At 37.2% G+C, this 27,444-nt stretch overlaps 1 protein-coding gene across 3 annotated transcripts in view; it reads left to right on the forward strand.

Annotated features, from left to right (window-relative positions):
• The window catches only part of EXOC6B (exocyst complex component 6B), a 533,613-nt gene that overhangs the window by 358,885 nt on the left and 147,284 nt on the right, over positions 1-27,444 (forward strand). For all 3 annotated transcript variants that reach the window (XM_006201563.4, XM_072937568.1, XM_072937567.1), the window contains one exon: positions 18,065-18,206. In XM_006201563.4, coding sequence (XP_006201625.1) covers positions 18,065-18,206 — 142 coding nt within the window. The remainder of the gene's footprint in view (positions 1-18,064; positions 18,207-27,444) is intronic.

The raw sequence follows: 27,444 nt of genomic DNA on the forward strand, positions 1-27,444 counted from the left end.
TGAAAAAAGCCAAAAATAGAAAAATTGTAAGGATAAGAATTGGGAGATGACATAAGATACAGAGAAAACTGAATGCTACAGTTTTACACAAATCTGCGTATAAGACTGAACTTTTAGATGAGATTGATGACTTTGTAGGAAATTTTAAGCATATTTAAAAGGAGATAGAAAATCTAAACAGAAAAAAAAACATAATGGTGGGAATAAAACTGTTCCAAAGGGTTTATCCACCCTTACCTCTTAATTAAAATGCTTTTCAGGTGGCTTCATGGGCAAATTCTGCTTAATTCTCAAGAAACAGATAATGTTATTGCTATCTATCTATCAATTATCTATCTATCTACCTACCTACCTATCTATTTTTTTAACATTTTTTATTGATTTCATTTTACAATGTTGTGTCAAATTCCAGTGTTCAGCACAATTTTTCAGTCATACATGGACCTATACACACTCATTGTCACATTTTTTTCTCTGTGAGCTACCATAACATTTTGTGTATATTTCCCTGTGCTATACAGTATAATCTTGTTTATCTATTCTACAATTTTGAAATCCCAGCCTATCCCTTCCCACCCTCTGGCCCCGCTGGCAACCACAAGTTTGTATTCTCTGTCTATAAGTCTATTTCTGTCCTGTATTTATGCTTTGTTTTTGTTTGTTTGTTTGTTTGTTTTTGTTTTTTAGATTCCACATATGAGCGATCTCATATGATATTTATTTATTTATATTATTTTTTTTATCAACCAAAGTGAATAGTTTACATTAGGTTTCACTCTTGATACTGTACATTCTATGGGTTTTAACAAATGCATAATGACGTGTAGCCACCACTATAGTATCACACAGAATAATTTCATTGCCCTAAAAATCCCTTGTGATCCATCTTTTCATTCCTCCCTCCCTCCCTCTCCCCAAGCCCCTGGAAACCACCATCTTTTTATTGTTTCTGTAGCTTTGCCTTTTCCAGAATGTCGTTTGGTTGGAATCTTCAGTTTGTACCCCAGAGATCTCAGAACTCATTTCAGATTGCTGGTGTGGGGAGGCTGGTTCCTGGCACAGTTGGGTATGGAGTCCAGGGTGTCAGGAAGGTTGCACTGGCCTGCTGGCAGGCAGGGCCAAGATCTGTCTGTTCCCAGGGTAGGGTCTGGTGGACTCAGTCCAAAGGCTGTGGGTTTAGTTTCTTTGCTTCTGATACCTACCACCTGGTGGGTGAGCCTGGTCCAGAGGCTTGTGCAGGCTCCCTAGCAGGAAGTGCTGGTACCTGCCTGCTGGTGAATGGAGCTTGGTCTTGGCCTTCTGGTGGGTAGGGCCATGTCTATGGTGTGTCTAGTGGTGGCTGTGGGCTCAGGAAGTCTTCAGGCAGTCTGTCTGCTGATAGCTGGGGCTGTGTCCATGCCTAGTTCATTATTTGGCCCACGGTGTTCCAGCACTCGCGCCTACAGGCTGTTAGGTGTGGCTGGGTCTTGGCACTAATAAGCCAAGACAGCTGTCACCAGCATCTGTATTTACATGATCAAATGTTCCCAAATATGTCTGACACCAGTGTCTAATGTCCCCTGGGTATGCTGCAGCTGCCAGCTGCCTCTCCAGGAGACTCTCCAATACCAGCCATTGGTCTGGCCCAGCCTTTTATCAGATGACTGCTTTTGCCGTGAATCCCGGCGCATGTGAGAGTTTGTGTGCTCCCTTTAGGAGTGAAGTCTTTATTTCCCCCAGTCCTGGGGGCTTCTGCAGGTAAGCCCTGATGGCCTTCAAAGCCAAGTGCTCTGGAATTCGTCTTCTTGGTGCTGGACCTCCAGGCTGGGGAGCCTGACGTGGAGCTCAGAACTCTCACTCCTGTGGGAGAATGTCTTCAATATAATTATTCTTCAGTTTATGGGTTGCCCCCCCAGGGGTATGGGATTTGATGATATTACAAGTCCACCCCGTCCTACTAATCTCATTGTGGTTCCTTCTTTATGTCTTTAATTGTAGAATATCTTTTCTGGTAGGCTCCAATCTTTTTCATTGATAGTTTTTCTGCAGATAGTTGTGATTTGGTTGAGCTTGTGAGAAGAGGAGAGCTCAAGGTCTATCCACTTTGCCATCTTGGCCATTCTCCAGGTGATTTTCAATGATGAACTTCACAGATGCACTTCATAGTATGACTTGACCTCACAGAGCCTCTTCCATCATGGACCAATACACTTTAGTCACAAATAAATGCTGTTTTCTGGAGACTTTTACTCCTCTTTGGCCATCATCCCAGAAGTATTGATCAGCTTGGTGCCATTGTGCTGTTCTGCCTCAGAATTAGAATATGAATTTTTAATAAGCAATTGACTTCATCTATTAAAATTATAATTCTTACCCTTTCGTGTAGGAATTTCATTATTATGTATTATTTTAAAGACACTTCACTAAAAGGCAGCAGTATATCTCTAAGAGTGTTTTTTAAATAACATCACTCTTCAGTTATTCAGTTTTTAACAATGCTATGCAAACAATCTGGATGGATTTAAATAAATTTGGACAAATTTGTTCAAGATATAGTTTTTTTTAAAAGTATGTTACAAATAAGTATGTCTAGTGTGATCTCATTTGTCCAAAATGTGTGTTTGTATCTGCAAGGTATATTCTTTAGGAAAAAAACTTCTAAAGGCAAGTAATATATTTGAAATCAATAATCTCTGCAATGTAAGATTATCGGGGACTTTCTCTTTCTTCCTTACAGATTTCTATATTTTTGAAGATTTTTTTAACCACAATTGTGCATTCGTTTTCTTATCAGAGAACTGCAGATATAGCAATTGAGTTCTAAATTTTTTAAAATCCTGCCTTCCTGTTAGAACAAAAAATTATTCTTTTGTAATTTTTAGGAGAGGAATATAGTGTTTATGAAAGAGTCCTTTCTTGTTTTCATTCGGTTTTCATCTGTTTAGTTGTTATCAGTAGTAACAATAATACCTAATTTTTATTCAGTGTGTACTGGGTGTGAGACACTGCTTTACAAATAACATCTATTCTAATCCTAGCAGTCCTCGGATTATTACTGTTGTTTGTCTTGTCGAGCAGTAGTTCTCAAACTTTCTGGTTTCAGGAACTATTCATATTCCTAAAAATTATTAAGGACCCAAAAGAACTTTTGCTTTTTTGTGTTATATCTATTGATATATGCCATATTAGAAATTGTCTTAAGACATCTTTTAAGTGTTATTTTACTTTAAAAGAGCAATTAGGTTAACATAAAGAACATGTTAATGAAAAATTACTATCTTCTAAATAAAAATTTACTCTTCTGAGTGGCATTGTTTTACAGTTTTGCAAATCCCTTTACCGTCTGGTTGACGAGAAGACAGCTGAATTCTTAGACATGCTTTTGCATTCAGCGTGTTGCGTTACATTGTTTTAGTAGATTGTATGATTCCCAGTTATTCATTTCACTTCCGGATGTCAGACTTGGCCATATGACTTGCTTTGGCTGGGGAAATGGAAGTGTTTCATATGTTACTTTTCAGAAGAAGCTTTAAGAGCCATCCTGTCACTCTTTCATCACTCCTTTCCCTCTGCCATGTGCGTAGAATGTCCTAAGGAGTAGCTGCCCATTTCCAACTTGGTTCTAGAATAAAAATGTCATGAAGCAGAGCCACTGACCCCTAGCCAGCAATCAATGAGCAAGGATTAAACCTTGGTTTTAAGTCACGGAGATTTAGGGGTTATTTTGTTATTGTATCTTAACTGAGTATGAACTGATTGATATAAATATTGATAACTGAATGAGACACTGCTGTAATAAACACAAATCCAAAATTACCTAAAATAAATGACATTGCCTTTAGGGCTAGGCAAAGTGATTCCCATGATAAAACTTTTGTTGTCCCCTGAGATAACTGGCAATCAGATAGATAATGTACCACATGAATATGTGCATGAATATGTGGTTTTAAGCAAAGAGTTTCAGAAGCAAAATATGACCAGTGTTCTTTGCTTGCTGTTGGTTTCACTTGATTACAAAATCTGAGATTACAAAATTCTGAGATGAGCTCAGAAAAGAATTGGCCTGTTTGTAAGCAGGGTATAAAGGGAATGGAGAGAATCTAGAAATTTCAAGAATTGAAGGATCAAAATAAATAACTTTCTCATTTTCAACTGGCAAAATATATAATTGAAAATTATTCAAGTGGACAGAAGCCTGTTATATTTCGGCCACCTATAAAGACCACATCAGAGCTAAAGACAGCATAGGTATTTTTAAAACCTTAGATTTCATTAAAGTGCCTACCCAGTAAATCATTTCATTTGATTGAAATGGCTCAAGAGGCAAAAAAAAGTACTGAGTGTGTGGCTGTCCCAGAGAAACTTGCTCACATCAAGAAACTTTAATTACTAAGTCTAGAGTAAGACGCATAGTCTAAAAGGATCTGTGAGTGTAGCTGTTGGCATAACAAAATGACTGCAGTTAAATAATAAAAAGTCAACTAAAATTTTGGGAGAGTTGTACTGTCAAATGAGCTAATAGTTTCCACTGAAAGAGATTGTGATTGTTCAGGAGGCTGGCGTGCTTCCTACCTTCTATGAGTGGGAAGCAGCCTAGAAAGCCTCTTGGCCACTCAGGTGGTGGCAGCGAGGCATGTTCTTCAACACCTTGTCTGTAGACCTAAGGAGGATCAAGGCAACTGAATGAACTCTTAGAGCGCAGAGCCAGTATCCTCAGAGAACCCTGTACTAGGGAGCTACCCCAAGAAAACAAAACCAGGACCCAGTTAAGGAATGTTACCTGTTCCCGGGACAGGCAGCCTTCACAACTTCTGCCCATCAGAGTTTCAGAATTCACATGGATAAATGACATTGTGTTTCCCATGTTTCCCCTTTCTAAATTAGAGATTTATTCCAGTGGCATTATTCCTGTTCTGCAATTGTGTGTTGGACGTTTGAGGTGCAGCTAACTTGTCTATTTAGTTTATTGGTCTCCAGAGTAAAAGGTGCCACATCTGGATTTTAAATTGAGTCTATCCCAAGGTCCTAGACTTTGTGAGTCTATTGCCATGATTGGATAGGACTCTGGGGTTATGCCTCTGGGGAACCAGTTGTGTGTATTTTATGTGCAGAAGGAGAAAGCAAATATTTGTGATCAGGTAGCATATTGTAGTAGTATTATTCTCCCTAATTATTTGCTGCCTCTCCCTGTGACAGAAGTATAATTCTCCATCCAGTGACATCAAGCTTGGCCCAGTGTAATGTGAGCAGAAGGGATGGGTGTCACCTCCGCGCAGAATCCTCAGAAATATTACATTGTTCTGCCATGGCTGTCTTCCCTTTGCCATGAAGTTAGCATGTCCCAGAAAGAGGGCGCTTCTTCATCCTGACCCCCAGCTGACCTGTAACATTGGAAAGAAAGAAATTGTAGTTGTAAGCCACGAAGATTTGGGAGTTATTTGTTTTTGCAGCATAGCCTAGTGTAAGTTGTCTGGCAAATTATTGGTCAAAGTTTTTGTGTCCACTGCTAGAATCCTGAAGCTGATAAGACTCCAGCATCTCCTAGAAACTGCTTTTTCTCTGCACTTTTCTAGTGGATGATAGAGAATAAAAACTGTTATTGTTCTTTGGCACTGTTTTGTATATGCCACCTATATTACTGTTATTTTCAAACTCCCAAGCTCCTACTGGCTTGTCATAAAGTCAGGGCCAATAGTCAGAAATTTCACTTTGTGCTGCCTATGTCTTGTCGTTAGTGAAGTGAAGCAGTGTTCTGCAGAAGTTTTATTCAGTTTTACATTGGCATGGTTAATTCTGGAAGCTGTGATCTAAATTTTTTTTATCAGATTTTGGACATTTGGAGACAGTGACTTGCAGCAGCTGTCTGTGACTGAATACAGTGAAAACACACACACACACACACACACACACACACGGAAAGGCTTCCATACTTTATGGTGTCAGTACATTTTTAAGAGTTTTCAAAACCCTTTTCAAACATAGGGTTTTGTTTTTTGTACCCTGAGAAGACCTTGCTGCTTTCCCCCACTGCTTTTTTTTTTGCCACAACTACAATGATTTGGCCTTTGATCGTTGTGTTCTTTGGAGGACCCCAAGCTCTGCATCTTTTTCCTTTTTGTTTGCTGTTTGATTTGTAAGCTTTAAGGACTCCATAGTTAAGTCTGGGAGATTGGGGCAAAAGCTGCAGCCAGGAGACTTTTAATTTAGCTGAATTGTAGAGTCTTAAGGCTCATTGTCTTCTCCTGACTTGAAAATATGAATGAGTACCTGAGTTTTAAGAATGCCTCAGGGTTGCTACAGCCGTTGACTATGTTTCATAAAACAAAAACATATAAAAACAAAGCATGTTCATGTCCTTTACAAAAACATTTTCACCAACTCAGTGAGAGGAGAGTGCTTATCATTAGATTATTTCAGCCAAAGCTGTTGGCGTACAGTCTTAAATTAAGCAAGGAGAAAAGAACTATCATAAAACAGTGTAACTTAATAAATTGACTACTGATCCTCTGCTAACTGAGGCATCTTGAATTGAGGTAAGTATGAGCAGAGTTGGGTAATTTCAGTATACTGGTAAATTTTTACACACATGAAGATTCTATTCTTGGGATGTATTTTAAGTCTGTCAGACTAACTTGAAATGAACTTTGGTACCCAACGAAGTTGGCATGAAAATAACTAAGCAAAGCTATGTGAAGTTCATTAATTTCTGAAGTTTCACTGACTGACTCTGAGCACATCTGTTCCTTGAAAGACCATTCTTTTAGCATATTACTATTCCTGCATAGAGGGCCTGTGAACTTATTAGGGGGAAATGGTAGGGATTTTTGTCTTCTTGTCACATTAACTAACTGGAATCAAGTGCTCATATTTGAAAGGTTTTTTTCCTTTGTTTGTTTTTTTTAGTTTTAGATAAGTATTTATGAAACTTTTTTTTGACAATTAGTAATTAGATAAACTATTCGTATAGTGGAGAAGGAAACAACCTTTATTTTTCAAGCGTTTTTGGAAAGCATTATGTAGTTGATTCATTGTTTTTTGACAACCTTAGCAATTCTTTTGTTACGGGATTTAAAAAAATAACTTGCAGAATGTTCAGTGCAGAGCCTTGGAATTCTCTTAATGTCAGGAAAAGGACACCAAGAGATCTTAAAAACTGTCTTGCTTATAAATTTGAGATTATAGAGTTCTGGAAATCCTCTTAGCTTGATGAACTAAAGCTAAAATATGAAGAATAATATATTCTCTTTCACGTATGAATGTATCATTAATGACCTACCATATGTGACATGTATTTTGTTGATTTTTCTCAACAGAAATAGAAAACATGGAATGTTTAGTAGGCTATTCAGATCAATTGTGCCTGTAAAAAAAAAAGGCTTGAGAATTTGAATTGACTGTAAGTTCAAGTTAAGTAAGCAGGATGATCTACCAAAAAAGCTAAATTGATTTAAGATTGTGTTATAAAAAATATTATCTAACAGTTTTCAAAATGTAGTCCCTAGAACAGAAATGTCAGCATTTTATTAAAAATGCATAATCTCGGGCCCTGTCCCAGACATACTGAATCAGAAACTTGGCTTTTGCCCTAGCAGTCTGTGTTTTAATAAGTCCTCCAGGAAATTCTGATGTATGCTGAAGGTTAAGAACTACTGATTGAGAACAAAATCCTCTTCTACTGATCAGAGCATTTCTGGATCAGTTATTATTGCTTCTACTGTGTAGTCTAAAAAAGAGATTGACCAGCTGGAGTCTTCTAAAAGAATATGCTATAGCATACAAAGGACTAGAGGTTAAATCCTATAGGGATATTTGACAAAAATGTTTATTTGCGTAGCCTATAGAAAGGATAACTTAGAGGCTTAAGGCATGTAATTGTTGCCTTCACTTAGCTCCTGAAGGTAGGACTTAGCAGAAAAAAACCTTCTGGCAAAAATTTTGTATGATGTCTTTGTGATTTAGTGATCTCAACTTCTCTGGAGGCATTTGTGTAAGTTCTAGATACTGTCTTAATGGCAGTGCTGTAGTAGTCATTCCTGTAGTGGTCTGAATCAGAAAGCCACTAACTAAGGTCTTTTCTAGACTTAGAGAGTTTATATCTATGACTTGCACTAAGTTACCATATTCTCAGTGAGTTTCTGGTTTTTACTACAGTAGTATTCTCAGAATTAAGTCATGTGTCAACCTCTTTTATTTGAAAATTTTATTATTTCGTTCATCTCTGGCTACAGTCAGAATTCTGAATCAAATGTTATTTTTCTTCTGCCTGTTGAAGACATTGTTTCACTGTCTTCTAGCCTCTTCCCGTTGCTGTCAGTTTTATTGTTCCTTTATGGGCAATTTGCCTTTTCTTTCTTGTTACTTTTAAAATGTTTATCTTTTCATATCTCTGACTTATATTCTGGGTGATTCCTCAGATCTGTCTTTTAATCCAATTTATTGTGTATATAATTTATTGAATTTTAAATTTCAGTGTCAATTTTTCCAGAAATCCCATTTGGTTCTTTTTCATATCTGTCTATTTCATAGTATTCTGTTATTTTGTAATGATTTGAATTCCTTTTATCTTGTTTATCATCTTAAACATATGTATTTTATTTTAACTTCCAAAAAAAATTCTTGTATGTCAGATCTCTGCCTGGTTTTTTTTTATTCTTTTTGATCTTTAGATTCTACCTCATGAAAAATCATTTCTTTAGGCAGTTTTTAATTTTGATTGTGAGCTTATCTTTGACAAGAATAGTTTTTCCATGGGAACTCATGTTTCTTAGATTATGAAAGTATCCATATTGTGCTCTTTTGCATTTGTTTCTCCTGGTTGTCTCAAAGGTTTCACTGATCCAGGACCAGTTTTTGGTTCATATTTTAGCTCAGGGCTTTCTGTACTACACTTGTACTGTAAATTCTGAGAGCACATCAGCACCTGGATTTTAATTTCTCACGGGAGACACTTTTTTCTCCCAGTGCAAGGTGCACAGCTAAAACAGAGCTTCTATGTCACTCTAATTGGATTCATTTTTACTGGAAGTATAGGCTTTTGAGGTGTCAAAATTATGCAGAAGCTATGGGCTGTATATTTGTGTCCCCCTAAAATGTATATGTTGAAATCTGAACTCCAATGTGTTGGTATTTGGAGATGGGGCTTTGGGAGGTAATTAGGCATGAGGGAAAACCCTCATGAATAATGGATTAGTGCCTTTATTAGAAAAGGCCAGAGAACTGGCTTGTTCTCTACCCACCATTTGAGGATACAATGAGAAGGTGGTAGTCTGCAACCTGAAAGAGTTCTTACCAGAAAAATCTGATTTTGTTCTTTGGTTATCCATCCAGGACTTTTCTGCCTGAACATTTGTACTATTTTGTAAATTATTTTCCTCTGATATGTTCATTATTGTTGGTGTTTAACTTTTCTTGACTCCTCTTGACAAACATCAGTTGACCTAATAACTTAATCTTCTGTATTCAAATTGATCATCTGTAATTTGATTTTTAGCTTCATATTAGTTCTAAGTTTTAGGAGAATATTTCATGTTTCTTTCCCAAATAACATGGGTAATTTTTCACAGCATAAGTCCTAAGCTTATTCCCTCTCATTTGGATCTTAAATTAATTATTATGCTTTTTTTATATATATATAAACCTTTTATCATATCTGTCTACCTTTATATTTCTTACTGACTTTTTAACTTATAATGTTACTTTACCTCACTATTTTATCCTTATTGCTTTATGTTTCTATTTTATTGGAAACAGTTTATTTTATATTCTAGATGATGACAGTAAAGAGTTTCTTGAAAGAAATTTTTTTGATACTCTAATATATAATTTTCTGAGGCTTGATAATTCTCTGAGTCTTTTGCATGTTGTATTAGTTAGGAGTCTTCAGAGAAATACAACCAATAAGATACGTGTGCATATATATAAGAGATTTATTATGAGGAATAGACTCATGTGATTATGGAGGCTAAGGAGTCTGAAGATCTGCAGTGGTAGCTTGAGAGTTTGGAAGTTGGTATAAGTTTTAGTCTGAAAGCCAGCAGGCTGACGATCCAATAAAAGCCATGATTCAATTTGAGTATGAAAGCTGGAAAGACTGGATGTGTGAGCTTAAGGCAGTTAGGCAGGCAGAATTCTCTCTTACTGGTGGATAGCCCTTTTGTTTTATTCAGGCCTTCAACTGATTGGATGAGGCCCACCTACATTAAGGAAGGGCAATCTGTTTTACTCAGCCTACTTATTTAAATATTAATTGCATCCTAAAGTACTCTCACAAACACACCCAGTATAATGTTTGACCAAATATCTAGGTAGCCCATGATATTTGGCCAGTCAAAGTCAAGTTGACACATGAAATTAACACAGATGTTGTACCCTTTCCTTTGTTTTGCAGTATTTTTACTTGGGCTGTGTGCTAGTATTTTACTTTCCTCCTTACTTGACCTCAGATGTAGAAGTTCTTTATACACTGTCTACTTGTTAAAAAACTAGGTGAGTTGACAGCCTTTCATCCTTCTCTCTGATCCACTTAAAGTACCATCCCTTATCCAGACTATTTATGTGCATAATTATGTGCATACCTCTCATCTGATTTCCTGATTCTACTGGCTTTCATGTAGTTATCAGTTATCAATAATAACAGTGAACCAACTTCAGTGGTTTGAATACCTATGAGTATAAATATATTTCATTTTATAATAACAATTCCAGAAATGATAATGGTTTAGAGGCTTGGGAATGTCAGGGGTAAGGTCTTTGCCTTTCTCCTGACCTTTTCCTCAAGGTTCCAAGGTAGCTGCTAGAATTCTAGCCATCACATTTGCATTTAGACAGCAGAAAGAAGGAAAGACCAGGCCAAAAGGCTTTTGAAACATTTCTACTTTCAAATGATTTGCCTTCCATATCTGACAAGTTGCTGAGCAAATTAATTATTCTAACTGTTTATATTGACAAGGATTATTTTGTTAAAGTAGAAGGGGCCATGGATAATATGCAACCAACATATTCTGCAAGTATATTCTTTTTTCAGTGATGACATCTTCTTCCTATCACCCATGTCTAGTTCTCTGAAAATTTTCTGAACTTGTGGAATACGATGTACATGATCAATTTCTAGCATGTCCTGTTAGAGATCCTTCAGTTCTTGTTCTTAATTTGCTCAAGAAACTATACCTCTGAGGTTACACAACCTTCCACCAATTTTCTTTCTGCCATAAGTTTCTGCCATCTCTCCAAGATTTGCAGCTTCTGCTTAAATAAGAATGTAGCTGGGCAGCAGGGCATAGGTGAGGGACTCACTAGGATTAGGGAGAACCACATCAGAAGTTAATGGTTAGAGTCTAAAGAACAGCTGCCTGGTCCTATATTATGCAATGCTCAGGGTCTCTGAGAACAGGAGGCAGAGATGGTAGAGGAACTTTTCAAAATTTGATGTCTCATATTCTGAATTTCTAGGAAGATTTTTCTTAATTCAGCTTCTAGCCTTCTACTTAGGATAATTTCCTCTCTGGGTTTGTCAATCTTGGTTTTAGCATTATTGTGGCTTTTCATCTTTTTCTGTGTCTTTACTATTGGGAGTGTTTGTAGAAAGCTATATAGAGGGACTGTTAGCCAGGCAACCTTTATTCAGTGGGTATTCATTTTAATAGCCATTTGGTTTCATTACCTTTTAATGAGTTCTTTGATAGCAAGTTCCTTAATTAACAAGGCAGTCTTTCAGGTTTCCTCTTCTCTAATTGTTAACATATTTTGGTGCTTTCACACAGATACACTGTGATGAAAAGTTTCCTCTTTTATAGCTTCTGTAGGGCCATTCAGACAAGGAAAAGACAGGGACGGGGAGAATATGCAACACGTTTCCTTGAGATATAAATGATTTAAAAGCATTTGTCCTCCCAAACTGAGACATAGTCACATTTCATGCTCAATTTCCTGCAAGGTGATTAACTCAGAGTGAATTTCTAGCTGTATGAAAGTTGACTGAGTCCAGCTCATGTTGGAATTTGTATGTTGAATTTTTATATAACCACTTTCCAAGAGATGTGGAATACTTAATTCACCTGGGACCTAAATAAATTTTCCCTTTAAATTTTCCTTGAAGTATGTATAGATATAGGTAGTACTCCTCAAAATGACAGGACTGTTTTATAATAAAGTACCTAACATTCATGGAGCCTCTGCTATGTTCCCGACACTCTACAGGGCTCTATATTATCTCACTTATTGCATATAATTTCTGCAAGGTTAGTGTCATTATCTTTATTTTACTGATGAGGAATCTGAGTCTAACTCAAGATTAAACAACTTTCCTAAATGCCAAGTAAGTGATAAGGCCAGAGTTTGAACCTAAGTTAATAAGAACCAAAGTTCTTGCTCTTTTTCCATGTAAGAGAAAGACTTGCACTGTAGTCCTATCTTGTTTCCACTACCATTTAAAATAAAATCGACATGCTGGTTCAGGCATCATTTTCCCTACAGTGAGATTAAGTAGAAAGCTAATTAAATTCTTGTAAAGAAGATCTTAAATTATTTCCCTCAGAGAAATCTAAGGTTTTAAATATTCTGAAACGAAGCATTTGTTATTGGCAGAAAGTAATGAACCAAAGCACCTACAGGATACATTAGCTCAAAAGAGCAAAAAGAAACTCAGGCTAATGAGGTGTTTGGGTGGAGAAATTCTCTTATTTAGGGTATTGACCAGTTAGGAACTGAGTAATAAGTTGTACGTGGAAGTTAAAAGCGACTGGCTGGCAGACAGTCAGGCGTCTGTAGCATCGTGTTTTGTAAACTTTCTCCTATGGCTGTGGTGTGTTTTTTCCAAGCCCACTTAATTTTTTATGGGGTTTGTAAAGGTCTTGAATAAACAATTGAGATTATAAAGGTTTTCCTGGAAGCTTTGGTTAATATTTTAATATACTCTGCATTGTCACATTATTAAATAGCTTATTGGAAAGTTTGAAAGACAGGATAACTTTTTTATTTTTCCTATTTTTCTTTTTTCTTCCCTCCCCCCCTCCTTTTTGGTCTACTAGTTAAATATCAAAATTGGTTGTACTTTTTAGCCGATTCCCTCCCTTCTTTTTATTTTAACTTTATACGTCTACAGATAACCCATAGATTGGGAATCCAGCATCTGGGAGGCCGCCACTTAAAATGCACTTCCAGTGGAATTACAGTTTAGAGGGTATATCTTGAAACCAAGCCAGTAACTATAAATGCATGTAGTTTGAGAGGACTGGAGAAAGAGAGAAGGAATTGGATAGGGTCAGAAAACAGGAACTAGTAGAACTTGGGGAATTGCCTCATCATGACTTTGCTCATTAATATTTGAATCTGAATTTTTGACATCTTGGTTGCAGTCTGGTGAAATGTCAAGCATGACAGAGACTTAATACCCTGAAGGATATTTCTGTGTTAATGAGATGACTTGATGAATTTGACCTTTAACCTGGATAGGAGTTGAGGAAAGAAAAAGGAAGAGTTTGTTTGTTTTCTTTCTTATTATGAGAACTTCTTATTCTATAGAGGTTTGTGTAGCAAGAATTGTTCTTATTTGTAGAGTACTTTATATTACCTCGTTTCAAATTGGAAGCCACTTGAAACGATTTCCATATTGTTGTTGCTGTTGTTGGGGTGCAATGAAGATCACCCAGCAAGTCCCACCACTTTTGTGAAGCCTTCTCTGAACTTTTCTTCTAAAATCACACAGTGCTTAGAGTTTATTCTGCTTAGTTTAGCGCTTAATTGCATGTTCTCCTTGATTTGCTTCAGAATACGAAGTACACTTTCCACTTTTTTGCATGACAAAATCTTTTGGTTTAAAAGAAGCAAATGATGTGACAACATGAATTTTCTCGCCAATGTACTCCTCTTCCTTCCCAAAACTTTTTTTAAACGTATTTTAACTGGATTGAGAAGAATAAGAGCTTTGGTAGTTGACCTTCAGTTCATTTAGTTGTTTTTTTTTTTTTTTGGCTGTCTTCGAATACAGACGCATCGTAGCTGCATCAAGAGACAGTATGATGTTGAGCTAGTTGTTAAGATCTTGTGACTCAAAATCTCGCTGCATCTCAAGTTCCTCATACATTCAAAATATGATGGTAATACTTAGCTCATTCTTCATCTTGTCTGGCATTCTGCTTCTATTCTCGTATAGTCTCGGTGCACTGGGACTGTCATAACTTCATAAGATACAACCTAGATGTGATTATGGGTGATTTGAAACTGTTCCCAGAGGTATCCAAAGGCAGTTTTGGTCATTTTAGGTTTCGATCAGTTTAGATTGTCTTATCTAATTCTTACCCTGTCCTAGAGATTGGCTGTATGTTCCAAGAAAGAATCTGCTTCGTAATAAGATTACTTAATGAAGAGGTTGAAACCACCAATTTTTATTGCTTAGTGTATTTTTAAAAAATTTTTGATGGGGGTGTAATTATGTTTATTTATTTATAGGGTTTTTTTGTTTTTCTTTTTTAACGGAGGTGCTGGGGATTGAACCCAGGACCGCATGCATGCTAAGCACGCACTCTACCACTGAGCTCTACCCTCCCCGCTATTGCTTAACGTATTGATTGTTCTTGCCTGAGTCTGTGTTTATCCTTAGAAAACAAATGGACACTGTGGTAGTAATGTAAAGCAGAAATGAAAAAGAGAATGGATAGTGGACTGTGAATTAGCAAAGCTCCGAAATGCTTTCTAGAGTTAGAGAAATGTTTAACAGTGAAAATAGGCATTTTAGCAATGATCACTTTGTTTTGAAATAAAGAATTAGCTTGAGGGGAGGTAGGGTGGAGAGTAATTGGAGGGCAGTTCAGTAACTGAGCATGTTAGGATAGTATAACAAATGCTCATGTATGAGAGCATTTAGCTTTATTGAGTTATATGTATTGATTATAGACTTGAAAACCAAGTCTGTGTTTCATGCTAGTATTAAAGTTAATAAGCTGTTTAATATTTTGAGATTGAATAATGAGTCTGAAATGTCAACTAACTTATCCCAAATTAATGCTGCTAGTAAGTGGTGGAGATAAAAATTCAAGCTTGGGATTTCCTGACTCTGAGCTATCTTATTTTCACTTCATCCGTCCAGCTTTACTTCTCCTTGCCAATCTGCTGACCACTGAAACAAGCATTTCAAATGCTATCTTCTCAGACTCCAACTTAATTGGACTTTCAGCTCTTTGATTTTTTACACCTCCATGTTCAGCTAGTTGGGCTCTTAAAGTATCTATCTTGGCTGGGATAATTATGTTGAACCACAAGTTAAAAAGCATGCCCTGGCATCAACTCTCCAATATTTGAAGAGTTGGCTCCTGAACTACTCCTGTCTGACCTGTTTAGGTCTAGTTTTTATGTCTGGGATAACCTGTTAATGCTGTTATTATCTGGACCTGTTTTTGCCCAACTGTTCCAGTACAAGACAGTATAAGATCTACTACTGCTTTTTAGGTGATGATTTACTGGAAAGATACAGATTTAGGATGTAGTACTGGGTAGAAGTACCAAATAATTCTATGAGTCTGTCTAAACTTTTTAACCTCACGGAGAACCTTAGTTTATTGATCTACAGGACAGAAATAATGCCAACTTCTTGGAGTGATTGTGAGAATTTAGTGAAATAACATGAGATGTCAACTGCCTAAGGATAGCGCATCTTGGCCATATAGTAGTTCCAAGAGACAATAGTTTCTTTCCCTTTACTCTGCCTTCTGATCTACAGTGTTGTCTCTGGGCATCTGCTTTGATCTTGTCCTCATTCCTTCACTGCACTCCCACTTTCATTGTTGAAAAGCCTTAGGGCTTCTCACAACTTTGATTTGCTCCCCCTCTGATTGTTCACATGGGGCATACATGTGACAATTATGTTTAACCCTATGGCTCGATGGTGGTCCCTGTTCCAGGTCTCCAGTGGGTCTAGTTGAAAGCATGCCATTTAATGTGGATTTCCTGTATAATGTGACTTTTCTCTTTAGGATTCCTTATGCTTCCATTGGCCTCTTTCCCACTTGGTCTCTGTGGTATTCCCTAACTTAAGTATTTCCATTTGTTGTCTTAAATCACCCATAGAACATACAAGCAACCATACAGACGAGGAACATTTTTAGAATGTGTAATATAATAGATCATTGTTTATTATTCTGTTATTTTTAGTTTATAAAATAGCATTTTAGTAAAATAAAATTTAGAAGATATTCAATCTCATAAAGTTATCAAAGACATAAAAATCATGAAATATCTCTTATTTAATTAGTAGAAAAATTTATAGTAGTACTCAGTGCTGGTGATTATGCAGTTAAGTGATACTCTCAGAGATGTCTAGGGACATTGTAAGTCAGGACATACCTTAGGCAAAGCAGCCTACCTGTGTTCCTCTTCATATCTTCATATATGCATTTTAAATCTAAGTATATTGACACTCCTCATTCTAATGGAGTAAAGAAATAATCTTAAAGGAATTATCTGAAGTATATAAAAATGCATGCAAATTAAAAAATTCATTGTGCTGTTATCTATTATATTTTTTCCATTTAATGTCTACTACTTTTGTGGAAGGCCCTGTCCCAGTGAAACATATGAAAAAATATATTTAAAAAATGCTATAATCAGAATCTGGCATTTTCATGAAGATCTATATTACTCTGTGACATACTCTGTTTATAATGGCAAAAAAAAAAAAAAAAAGGAAGAAGGAAAGAAACAACCTGAATATCCAACAACAGAAGAATGGACAAATACATCATGGTATACTCCTAAAATAGAATGCTGTTTTATAGAATAGAATAATTAAAGGAATAAACTACAACCATACGTATTTCATTTCAAAAAATTCACATTCATAGGGCATGATAAGTGTTCCTACAGTGCAAACTATTTTCTGTTTCTCGATTTGAGTGATGGTTATGTATGTGTTCTCACTTTGTGATAATTCATTTATCAGTATAATTAAGATTTGTGTACTATTCTACATGTAGCCTGTATTTTAATAAAGCTCTTAGTTTGCAAAAACAAAAATAAAATCACATTCATAACACTGAACCAAAAAAGCAAGTTGTAGAAGAACATACTGTATAATATTATAGAAAATTTCAAATAAATAAGATAATACAATATATTGTTTCTTGTTCTATACTTGTCATATGGTATTTAAAAAATACAAATGGTAATCTTAATACAAGAAATGGTCACTCTGGGGAGAGGGAAGAAAATGATTTCAGGAGGTCATACAGGGGCTTCAACTATATTTGTACTGTTTAGGGGATGCATGAGCATTCATCATGTAATTCTGTATATCCTTCTGTATGACAAATATTTCATAATTTAAAAAAAGTATTCGCTGACTAATTGGAGAACTCAGCCTTTTTAAAACTTATCCTGTTTTTCAGAATAGATGATAAATTCCTGAAGTAAAATGGATATATATCTAGAAAAAAATGACTATATCTTCCATGGTGTATAACTTAGACTTGGGACTAAGATATAATTCACTAGAGATAAAGCGTTTGAATCTTCTAAGAAGATAGTAAAACATTAGTACTTTAAAAATTTGCTTAGGGTTTGTGTTCATAAACCTCAGTGTTTATTATTTTTTGAAGAAGTGAAATTTATCCTTTCAACTTTTTTTTGAAAAAATCTTTTTGTTTTAAAACATTCTTTTCATTTTATATTTGTTAAATCATAAAGTAGTAAACACTTTGGTTTCTCGATTAGTTGGAAATTGTTGTTTACATTTGCTTTTTAAGAATTATGGTAGTTTTGGAAGGGACTTTTTGAAATATATTCTCTGTAGAAAAGTTTAATTAAGATTTTGAATATTGTTTCTCTATTGTTGATTTAGGAAAAAATGCTTCCTGAATAAATACTGGGCTTTATGAATTTAAGCTGAGTAATACAGTGACATGACTTAGGGTGATGGAGCTAATATTTAGGATGATTGCCATCAGGTGCTATTAATTCCAAAATTACTTGAATGCAAGGGTTACCATGACGGAAGAAAACCTTCAAGAAATTCGTAACAGAAAAATAAGTTATTTTAATTTCTGTTGAAATTTCATTTTAATCCATCAACATTATGATTTACATTCTTGCATTTCAGGGAAAGGTGGCCCAGACAGCATGTATGTCAGCTTGCAAGCATTTAGCCACATCCTTGATGCAACTTTTGCTGGAAGCTGAAGTAAGACAGCTCACCTTGGGAGCATTACAGCAGTTCAATCTGGATGTCAGAGAATGTGAACGTAAGACAGTGACTATCTCTTTGCTTGTTTGTTTGACTTGTATATTCACTTCTGGGGAAAAGAAAGTTTTAGGTCTGTGGGGAGTTGGGCCTCATGGAGTCAAAGAATACCTAGATGACAGAAATAATTTGTAACGTCTAGAAATAGAGTCTACCAGCAAGCTAACTGGAGCACCCAGAAGTGTCCAGGCCCATGTGTAGAACAGAGAAGATCCCTGGCCACATGGAAGTTAGCAATCTAGGGGAGGGATATGAGACAGACATGCATTTAATCCACACCAAAGAAAACCTGATTAATCCAAAGACTTCAAAAGAATGCAGTTCCCAACCTTTTCTTTCTTATGTTGTATTTTAAAACTATTTTTTCATTTTATCTGCAAACTCTTCTTAGTCTAAGGAACAAATGGAGTGTGCATTAATCAGTCAGAAATGCTTTTCTATCTCAGGGACTAACAGAAAACTTTAGACAGATTGATTAAAACAAATAACTCAACAAATCTTTAGCAAGAGAAACACAAGCATATTATGGTCAGATTGCTAAAAATAACAATAAAAGCGAAAATCTCAAAAACAGAAGAAAAGACACATTACATAATGAAAAGCAATGATAAGAATTACTGTTAACTTCTCAGAAACAGTGCAAATCAGAAGGCAGTAGAAGAACATCTTTAAAATACTAAGAGGAAAAAAGCCTATCAGCCTAGAACATTTTGTCTTGTGAAAAACATCCTTCAAAATAAAGGTAAAATATAGACATTTTTCAAACAAGCAGAAATTGAGAAAATTTGTCACCAGAAGTTCTGCACCACAACACATGTAAAAGTGCAGAAGTGACCGTGATTTCTGTGGCTGGATCACAAAACACAAGCAGCCCCCGTCTCCTTGGTTAGCAGTTGTGTAAAAAGCCCCACTACCAGAGGCCTCCAGGCTGCGAGGAAGCCTAAACCAGCTCACGTGCAGAGAACACATGGAGAAGCTCTGATACATGACATTTTAAATTTTACGTCGTGGGTGTTGTATTTTGTTGTATTCCTTTAAATAGTGCTGGGTTTTATTCTGACCTGCATTTACATTACTTGGTTGGATCTTTTCAAGGCTTGCTTTTATGTTTCTATTGGGTTCAGAGCAGCCTTTCACGTAGGTCATATTTAACCCCAAATCTAAAGCAGTGCCATTTGAAGGGTTCTCCCCCATGCCTCAGGTATCTGAAGATCTTTCAGCTTTGACTGGAGGGAACCCAAAGTATGCCCAGCTCTATCAGAGCTCCACAAATTATTCTGCCTATTCATTTCCGGTGATTCTTTCTCCAGCCTTGGGTAGTTTCTTCTCACATATGCACAGATTAGTACTCAGCCAAAAATTCAGTGGGATCCTTTTGTGCTTTTCCTGAGTGCTTTCTTTTGCAGCTCCCTCCATCTGGTAACTGGCCCTGCAAATACTAGTTGCCTTGGCATTCTGGGCTGCAGTCTCTGACTTTGCAACTCAGACCACCATGCTTTGTTTGGGTTCCCCCTCTTTGCCTGCTATGCATCACAGCCTGGAAACTGCTGCTAGGCATGCTCACCTGGTCTTTCAGGGATCACAGTCCTGCATTGACTGTTGTCTAATATCTAAAACCATTCTTTCAGATGCTTTGTCCAGTTTTCCATTTTTTTTTCCTTCTTCTTCAATGGGAAGATGAGTCCCCTTCCTATTACTCCATCATGACCAGTAGCAGAATTAAGTGAATATCTTTTCAACTTTTTTTTAAATCAAAGTAGTACTTGCTCTTTGTGGAAATTCTAGGGGGGAAAGAAAAGTACAAAAGTACAAAAAGAAAATAAAAATCATCATAATCTTATCATGAAGAAATAAGTACAATTCCAGAGATTACGCCCAGACATAATATCCGCAGAAACAGAATTGTTTCTAGAAGCCATTCACTGGATTTCTTGTACCTAGTTAGCCAGAATTGTTTTATATGCCTCTGCCTTAACCAGTTATTCCCAGGAGAATGAAAACATAATGACTGGCTAAACCAATCAAGATTGATTCTTGATGCTGAATACAAAGTTGCCCTTTTCTGTGTTTTCAGGACTAGTAGAGCATCATTCTGATAAAAAAAAAAAAGGGGGTGAAAGGCTTTGGAGTAGGCAACCAGTCAATACCACTGGCTGAAGAGTAAAGTCTGATGAATATTTGAGGATGACCTATGACTGCATTTTTGGTAGAGCCAAACGGTAAACAGGGATGGAGTGTGATAAGATACATGAGCTGAGAAGGAGGAGTAATGGTCTGGGAGAAGCACTGATAAATAAGGAAAATGCCCATCACATAGCCTGATTCTGAAATACATTTTACGTAGAAGGATGAGCAGCTTCTACTTGAGAGAACTATTGGTGCCCTTAGCAGGGAGCCAGCTTTCAGCTGAGAGGTAGAGAGAGATCATTTAATGAAAAGGTGGAAACAGAATAGTTTGTTAACTATGCAAAAGGGGTTCCGGAGAGCCAGTGTCTTCGCTGAAAAGCCATTCAGTGTTTGTAATAGCCTTTCAGACTTAGGATCAGCTTGAAGCCAACATTTGGACAGCATGGCAGTTCCTCGAATAACCATATTAACACGGACATTTTTTCCCCGTGTATTGTGGAGCCACGAAGGTTCATTGATTTAGAGTTTAATGTTTCATTTCTGATTGGCATTAATTTGTCTGTCAAAAAACTTTCCATGGACATTTATTTTACTTTAAAAGAAAGAATTCTATTCTATGTCTTTTGCTATACCACCCCCCTCATCTTTTTCTTTAGATGCTCAGTGGTCTATAAAAAATCTTAAAGAAATGATACATAAGATTCACGGAACTATACAGAGGCGTATAAAAGCCGCCCCAAATGACAAGATAATTAACACTTTCATCTTTCTACCCAGTGGTGTATGCGTGAGGTGTTTTTGCTATTGTCTGTAAGTCCTTGGAAGAACTGTGTAGGTCCTGAGAGAAATCAAACTTTGGACAAGACAGAATGTGAATATACATTGAGTGTTTGAGGCCCGGGCTGCCACTTTCTAAATCCTGTAGACACAGAGGAATGATGTGCACTCCCACAAGCCCAGGACCTTCAGCTAGTGTAATGTGGTTATTAGGAGCATAGGTTTTAGAATCAGTTCAACCAAATTGACTCAAGTCACCATTTCTTTTTACTATGACCATGTGTAAGTTATTTTACCTCTCACAGCCCCAATTATGAAATAGGAATAATAATAGTGCCTAATATTACAAGGGTAGGCTTAGAATTAAATGAGGTAACGCATGAAAGTGTTTATTTCATGACTCGCAAAGTACTAAATATGCAATGAGGGGTGGCTTCTCCTGTTGTTACCGTTAGCAGCAGCAGTAACTGTTAATAAATATTTATCCACAACTCTCAGAAGGTCTTTTGCAGACCACTCAAACCTTTGTCTGTAGTTTGGGAATCAGTTAGGTTTGGAGATGCTCTTTTATTTGGTGTAAGAAATTAAGTTTTGCTTCTTGGTAATTGTCTGCAAACTTCCGTGGATGTTCTGAAAGATACCATCCAGAACTGGTGATTTTCCAATTTTCAGCTTATGCTTTTGCAAGAAATCAATCAGTTAGCTCAGATGTTTACTAGAGACGGTATAAAGAAATTTTTGAACACCACTGTCTAATAAGAGTGTTGCTGTTGGGTGATTTCTTCCTGACAGGCTACCAAACCAAGCACCTTTAAGGTGAAGATTATGAAGAATTTAGGAGATGTGAAGGAAATACTCCTTTCCCTTTAAAAATCGAGTGACCTCTGGATATTTCTGCTCTGTGTAGATTTCATCTTCCATCGCCACTCGTTTGTGTATCTTACATTTGCTTTTGGATATTGGAACACTGGATCTCAGCAGGTCTTAATGACCTAATACTTAACCTCCTTGATAAAACTTGGGTTGCTGTATCATTCATGTACTAGGATGTTCAGTCAGTGTCTAGATTTGGAATTTCCTAAGCATTTACTTTGTATATTCTAAAAATAAGGAGGGCTTGATTCATATTCCAGTTCAACTACTTGTTAAAAGCACGAATTCAGTAATCTGTTCATTTATTCGACAAATATATGTGGAGCCCCTACTCTGTGCAAAGTACTGTGCTGGAGATTGGAGGCAAACATGGGAAACCATTGATTTTCAATAGGAGTTGCTTGATTAGATTTGTGTTTCAGACGGAACTCTCATGTATCAGGAGCCTCGGAGGCCAGTTATAAGGCTGTTGCAGTAACCCATGTTAGAGAGGGTGTGGGAGCTTCAGTATATTGATTCATTGTAATTCAGGCCATTGGAGTGAATGAGTCAGCTCATCAACCTCCCTGATCAGGTCCGTCAGTAAACTAGAAACGCTAATCCCTGCTGTGGTTGCCTCACAGTATTGTTATGAGGTCAGATGAGATGATTCATATAAAATCCTTTGTTACAGCCATGGAAATTTTATTTATCATAGTTTCAGTTATTTATCCATATGCTGTCGCTTCTTTTTGTCTCTTATTTTCTTACCACTTCCATTGTTGTATGGTTTATGATGTTAAATACTTTCAGTGTTTAGTTATCTGCTCAGGTTCTTAAATTATTCAGAAGGTTGGCGTATTAAAGATGTAACATACTTAAGCCAAATCCAGGGGATATTTGTTTGCAAGGAAATGCAGCGGCAATTGCTTCTTTTTAAAATTAGTGTAGTCCATCATTTCCCAGGACCCATCAGTCTTTTGCACAGAACAGACTGGGTCCCTGTGCAGGAAGGTAGTAGAGTGCATCTTTGCCAAATTCTCAATACTTTGATGGTTGAGTTAACCTAGACTTGGCTAACTATTTTGGAAAGATGCAGGGCTCCAAAGCCATCCATTTCACCCTTCTAACCTCACTTTACAGGTCAGGAAACCAGTGGGGAGAATCTGTCTAAACTCGGATTTAATGAAACAACTCTGGAGTAAATTCATGATCACAGTGCAGTATAAAAGAGTGTCAGAATACCTTTTGTCACTTAACTCCATAAGCCCCACTCTGACTGAAGGGTCAGATCACCTTTGCATCCCTAGAGAATTAGTTTTAGCTCCAAGTCAGGATCTAGTAGTTACTAAAGAGTGTGAACATTTTCATCTCTGAATATATTCACTAAACTATATGGCCACAAGTTCCCTTGTGGTATAGCAGGCTCTCTTCTCACTCAGGGGGGGAGATGTTTCAGCAGATCTTAATCAGGCAAACTTTAATAGGCTTGCTTATGATTTTGCTGCTAGGGCTTCTTTATAAAGTGATCTCTCTGAACCTTAAGTACCAGGCCCAAACAACTGCCGTTTGGGGTAACTTATTTTGGTTTTCTTCATTACTTGAGCCCAGCTGTCCTTGACTCTCCACTTCCATATAATTAGTTATCCACCATTGGCCACTTCCCACAGGAGTCTGTCTTAGGGCTTCCAGCATTCGTTTACCAATCTCTTCTGATGTGAAGGAGACAGAAGAGAAAAGAGTCCTCAGGACCCTGATGAGAAACATAAGGGAAGCATATGTGACAGGTCTCACTGTCATTCTTCTCTTGCAGCCTTTGAAGTTTATATTTTGCAAAGGAAGATCTGCTCCTTAAGAATGAAGGCCATTCTAAACCCAGACTGGAACTGTCGGCCAACTAAGCAAACTGTTAAGTGACTACCAGCCAGTACATTAAATCAAACCTCTCCAATGAGATGCCCTACAGTAATTAATTTGTCAAGCAAGATTATGTTTACTCATCCTTGAATAAGTAGTACAAATTGCATATCCAACTCAGTATTTTTTTCCTGAAATTCCCGAGAAAATTCTTACATTTCCTTCTGACTGTAATTCTCTTCTCCCCTTATTTTGCATATCACCCTTGAGCCCATGTTGTGGTTAGATCCTAGTCACAGGACCAGAATCCTAGGCATAGGGCAGAGCAGGGCAGAGTGCTGCTCTTCTCCAGCAAGCGTCCTGGAGAAGGCTGAGGGATCAGGGTTTCACAATTTTTCTTAGCACCCTTACATTCATCAGGGAAATGTGGTGAGATTATGAGGACAGCTGGTGTATCAGTTCACAACTTGAAAGATCAGTTTGTGTTCTTGATGGTGCAGCCACTATGGAGGACAGTATGGAGGTTCCTTAAAAAACTAAAAATAGACTTACCATAAGATCCAGGAATCCCACTCCTGAGCATATATCCAGAGAAAAATATAATTCAAAAAGACACATGCACCCCAGTGTTCACAGCAGCACTATATAGAATAGCCAAGACATGGAAGCAACCCAAATGTCCATTGACAGATGACTGGGTAAAGAAGATGTGTACACACACACACACACACACACACACACACACACACACACACACTGGAATACTATTCAGCCATAAAAAAGAACAGAATAATACCATTTGTGGCAACATGGATGGACCTGGAGATCATCATTCTAAGTGAAGTAAGTCAGAAAAAGAGGGAAAAATGCTATATGATATCGCTTACATGTGGAATCTAAAATAAAGGACACAAATGAACTTATCTACAAAACAGAAACAGGCTCACAGATATAGAGAACAAACTTATGGTTACCAGGGAGTAAAGAGGGTGGGAAGGGATATATTGGGAATTCAAAAATTGCATCTCTTGGGGAGTGATGGAAATGTTAGCTATCTTGATTGTGGTGGTGGTTTCATGGGTGTATACATCTATCAAAATTAATCAAATTGTACATCTAAAATATGTGCAGTTTACTGTGCAGGAACCATACCACAATAAAGGTGTTAAAAGAAAAATTTATACTCTTGATTTTCAGCTCACCCAGCTATCCAGCTGCAGACAGATGGGGATTATTACAGTCATGCCTCATGATGGTTCTGGGTTTTCTTGGATTCTTGAGGTATGCATTCTAGCAAGGACCAGGCTGCCTCATTTTTATTGTAAGTTGCCCAGCATTATTAAAAGCTGTCACATGAAAGCTTTTCATATCCTTCAGTTTCAGTGGGAACTTGTTCCCAAGTGACTTAAGATAACACCTTAATTATGATCTTGGCTGCCACATTCCACAGACTGTTGACTTCCCATCCTGGGAAATGAGAAGATATATTAATGCCCCTTTACCTGCCATCAAATCCCTGTTAACAAATCCAGACAGTCTACTTTATCTCTAAAGTCTGGTTTGCCTTAGTAATCTGTCTTAATTGAAGTATGTTAATTTGCAGGGAGCAAAAACCTATTCAAACAGTTTAAGAATAAAGGAGAGCTTATTTTGAATATATAGATTTCATAGGATCCAAGAAAAAAGTAAACAGCAGATCGTTTAGGTCACGGATCCTGTCTGCTCATTCCTGTCTCCTTAGCATCTAGCACTGTGCCCGACATATGGTACTTGCCTAAAAAGTATTTGTTGAATGGATAAAAATGAATCAATTAGCAACTACCTCAGTTTCTGGATCCTTTGGTCATCTCTGAAGAGGGAAGGGGTGAAGTAGGAAGTGGCTTGGAGTAGATGTCATGTGAGGTGAATAGCAAGACAACCAGGGATGCAGCTGGGATCCTAAGGAGTATTCTCTTAGAGGGATGTACAGTTGGCAACTTGAGTACATATATCCTACCACCAACTTCTATCGGTTATAAAGCCATCTTTGCCACCAACAGTCAGTTCTCAATATATCAGCTGTATAATACATACGTAATAATTAAAATCATAGACAGATTTGCCTTTGAAACCTGGATCTTTATTTTTAATAGTTTGGCGTCACTCCTCCTCTATACCTCGGTTTCTGTTATTTGTAAAATGAAGTTACAATTAGACTATCTCATAGACTCATTGTGATGATTAAGTGAATATTTAATGCATACTTGTTACTGAACTCAGGTCTGACTGCTTGCCGCTCGAAAGCCAATATTTGAGAGGCAAATGTTGGGAGGAAAGGAAAGGCTGCTTTATCCAGGAGGCCAGCAGCCTGGGGCAAAGGCAGGTCATGTCCAAAAGCCAACTCCCTGCTGCTGATCGGGGGTGGGGGGTGTAGTTTCAGGGGTCTGTAGGCAAAGGGAAGGGGCTACATGTATGGCAGCACAGTTAGCTCTGACAGTCATCTTGAAATTGGTCACGCAGTGGTCTGACTGGCATCATCTTGATTGTTTTAAGTAGGGTTAATCTTCAGTTCCAGGATCGGTTTGCTCCCATTTTCTTGAGGCCGGTTCTCAGAATCGTGTAAATTGGAGCAGCTTAGGTCATGGCTACAGTCTGGTCATCATGTGGTTAATGTCTTCCACCTGGTGGGGATTTCTCTAGCTACAAACCATCTCAAAGGATATGGCTCAGAATATCATCTATAGCCCTTGAGGAGGAACTGAAGGTCTTTGTCTTTATTTGATGACTAAATAATTATTTGGTCTTTTTTTGTATGGGAGGGGCTAATTAAGTTTACTTGTTTTTTCTTATTATTGTTTTATTTAATGAAGGTACTGGGGATTGAACCCATTACCTCATGCATGTTAAGCATGCGCTCAGCCACTGAGCTTTAGCTTCCCCCCTTTATTTGGTCTTGTTTGACTGCTTTTCTTTGCTTCTATATTTTCTCACTTCTGTGATTAAATTTGTTCTTTGGCCAAAGTTTTTCTACAGACAAAAGGCAGTCCGAGGACCTCAGGGATCTGTCCTGACAAGACCCTGTAGGGTCCTGCTCAATTTCATAATTAATGCTCAGTAACTGTTAACTGCCATCCTCATTGTCAGTGTCGTCATCATCGATATCAGAAAGGGTTGTAAGCTGGAAGGAAACTTGTATTATAACCTCAGTTTGGCCACCAACTTGCAATATGGTCTTGGGAATTCATTAAACCTGTTTGGGCTTTGGGCTCCTCACTTATAAAATGAGATTGTTGGACTAGATGATTTCTGAATTTCTATTTATTTCCAAGATATTAGGCTTTATCCTGGGAAGGAAGATTGTGTGGCTATTTTTATGTCTGTGGGGAGTTTTTATAAGAATCAACTGAAATAATGCATATGAAATACTTTACAGATCCTAGTACATACATACATATTTGTCAGTACCATTAAATATTAAATGCGTTTATTATAGTTTTCATTATAGTTACATATGATAATATGTTCATTAGGGGTCTTAGAGTATATGGAGGCAGAAAACAGGTTTTGACTGATTGCCATCAGGGACTCTTATAACTTCAGTGACTATTGGAGTAGGGTCTATAATTTTTTTCCTCAAAGAAACTTTC

The sequence above is a fragment of the Vicugna pacos genome, chromosome 15, assembly GCF_048564905.1.
Source record: "Vicugna pacos chromosome 15, VicPac4, whole genome shotgun sequence".
NCBI lineage: Eukaryota > Metazoa > Chordata > Mammalia > Artiodactyla > Camelidae > Vicugna > Vicugna pacos.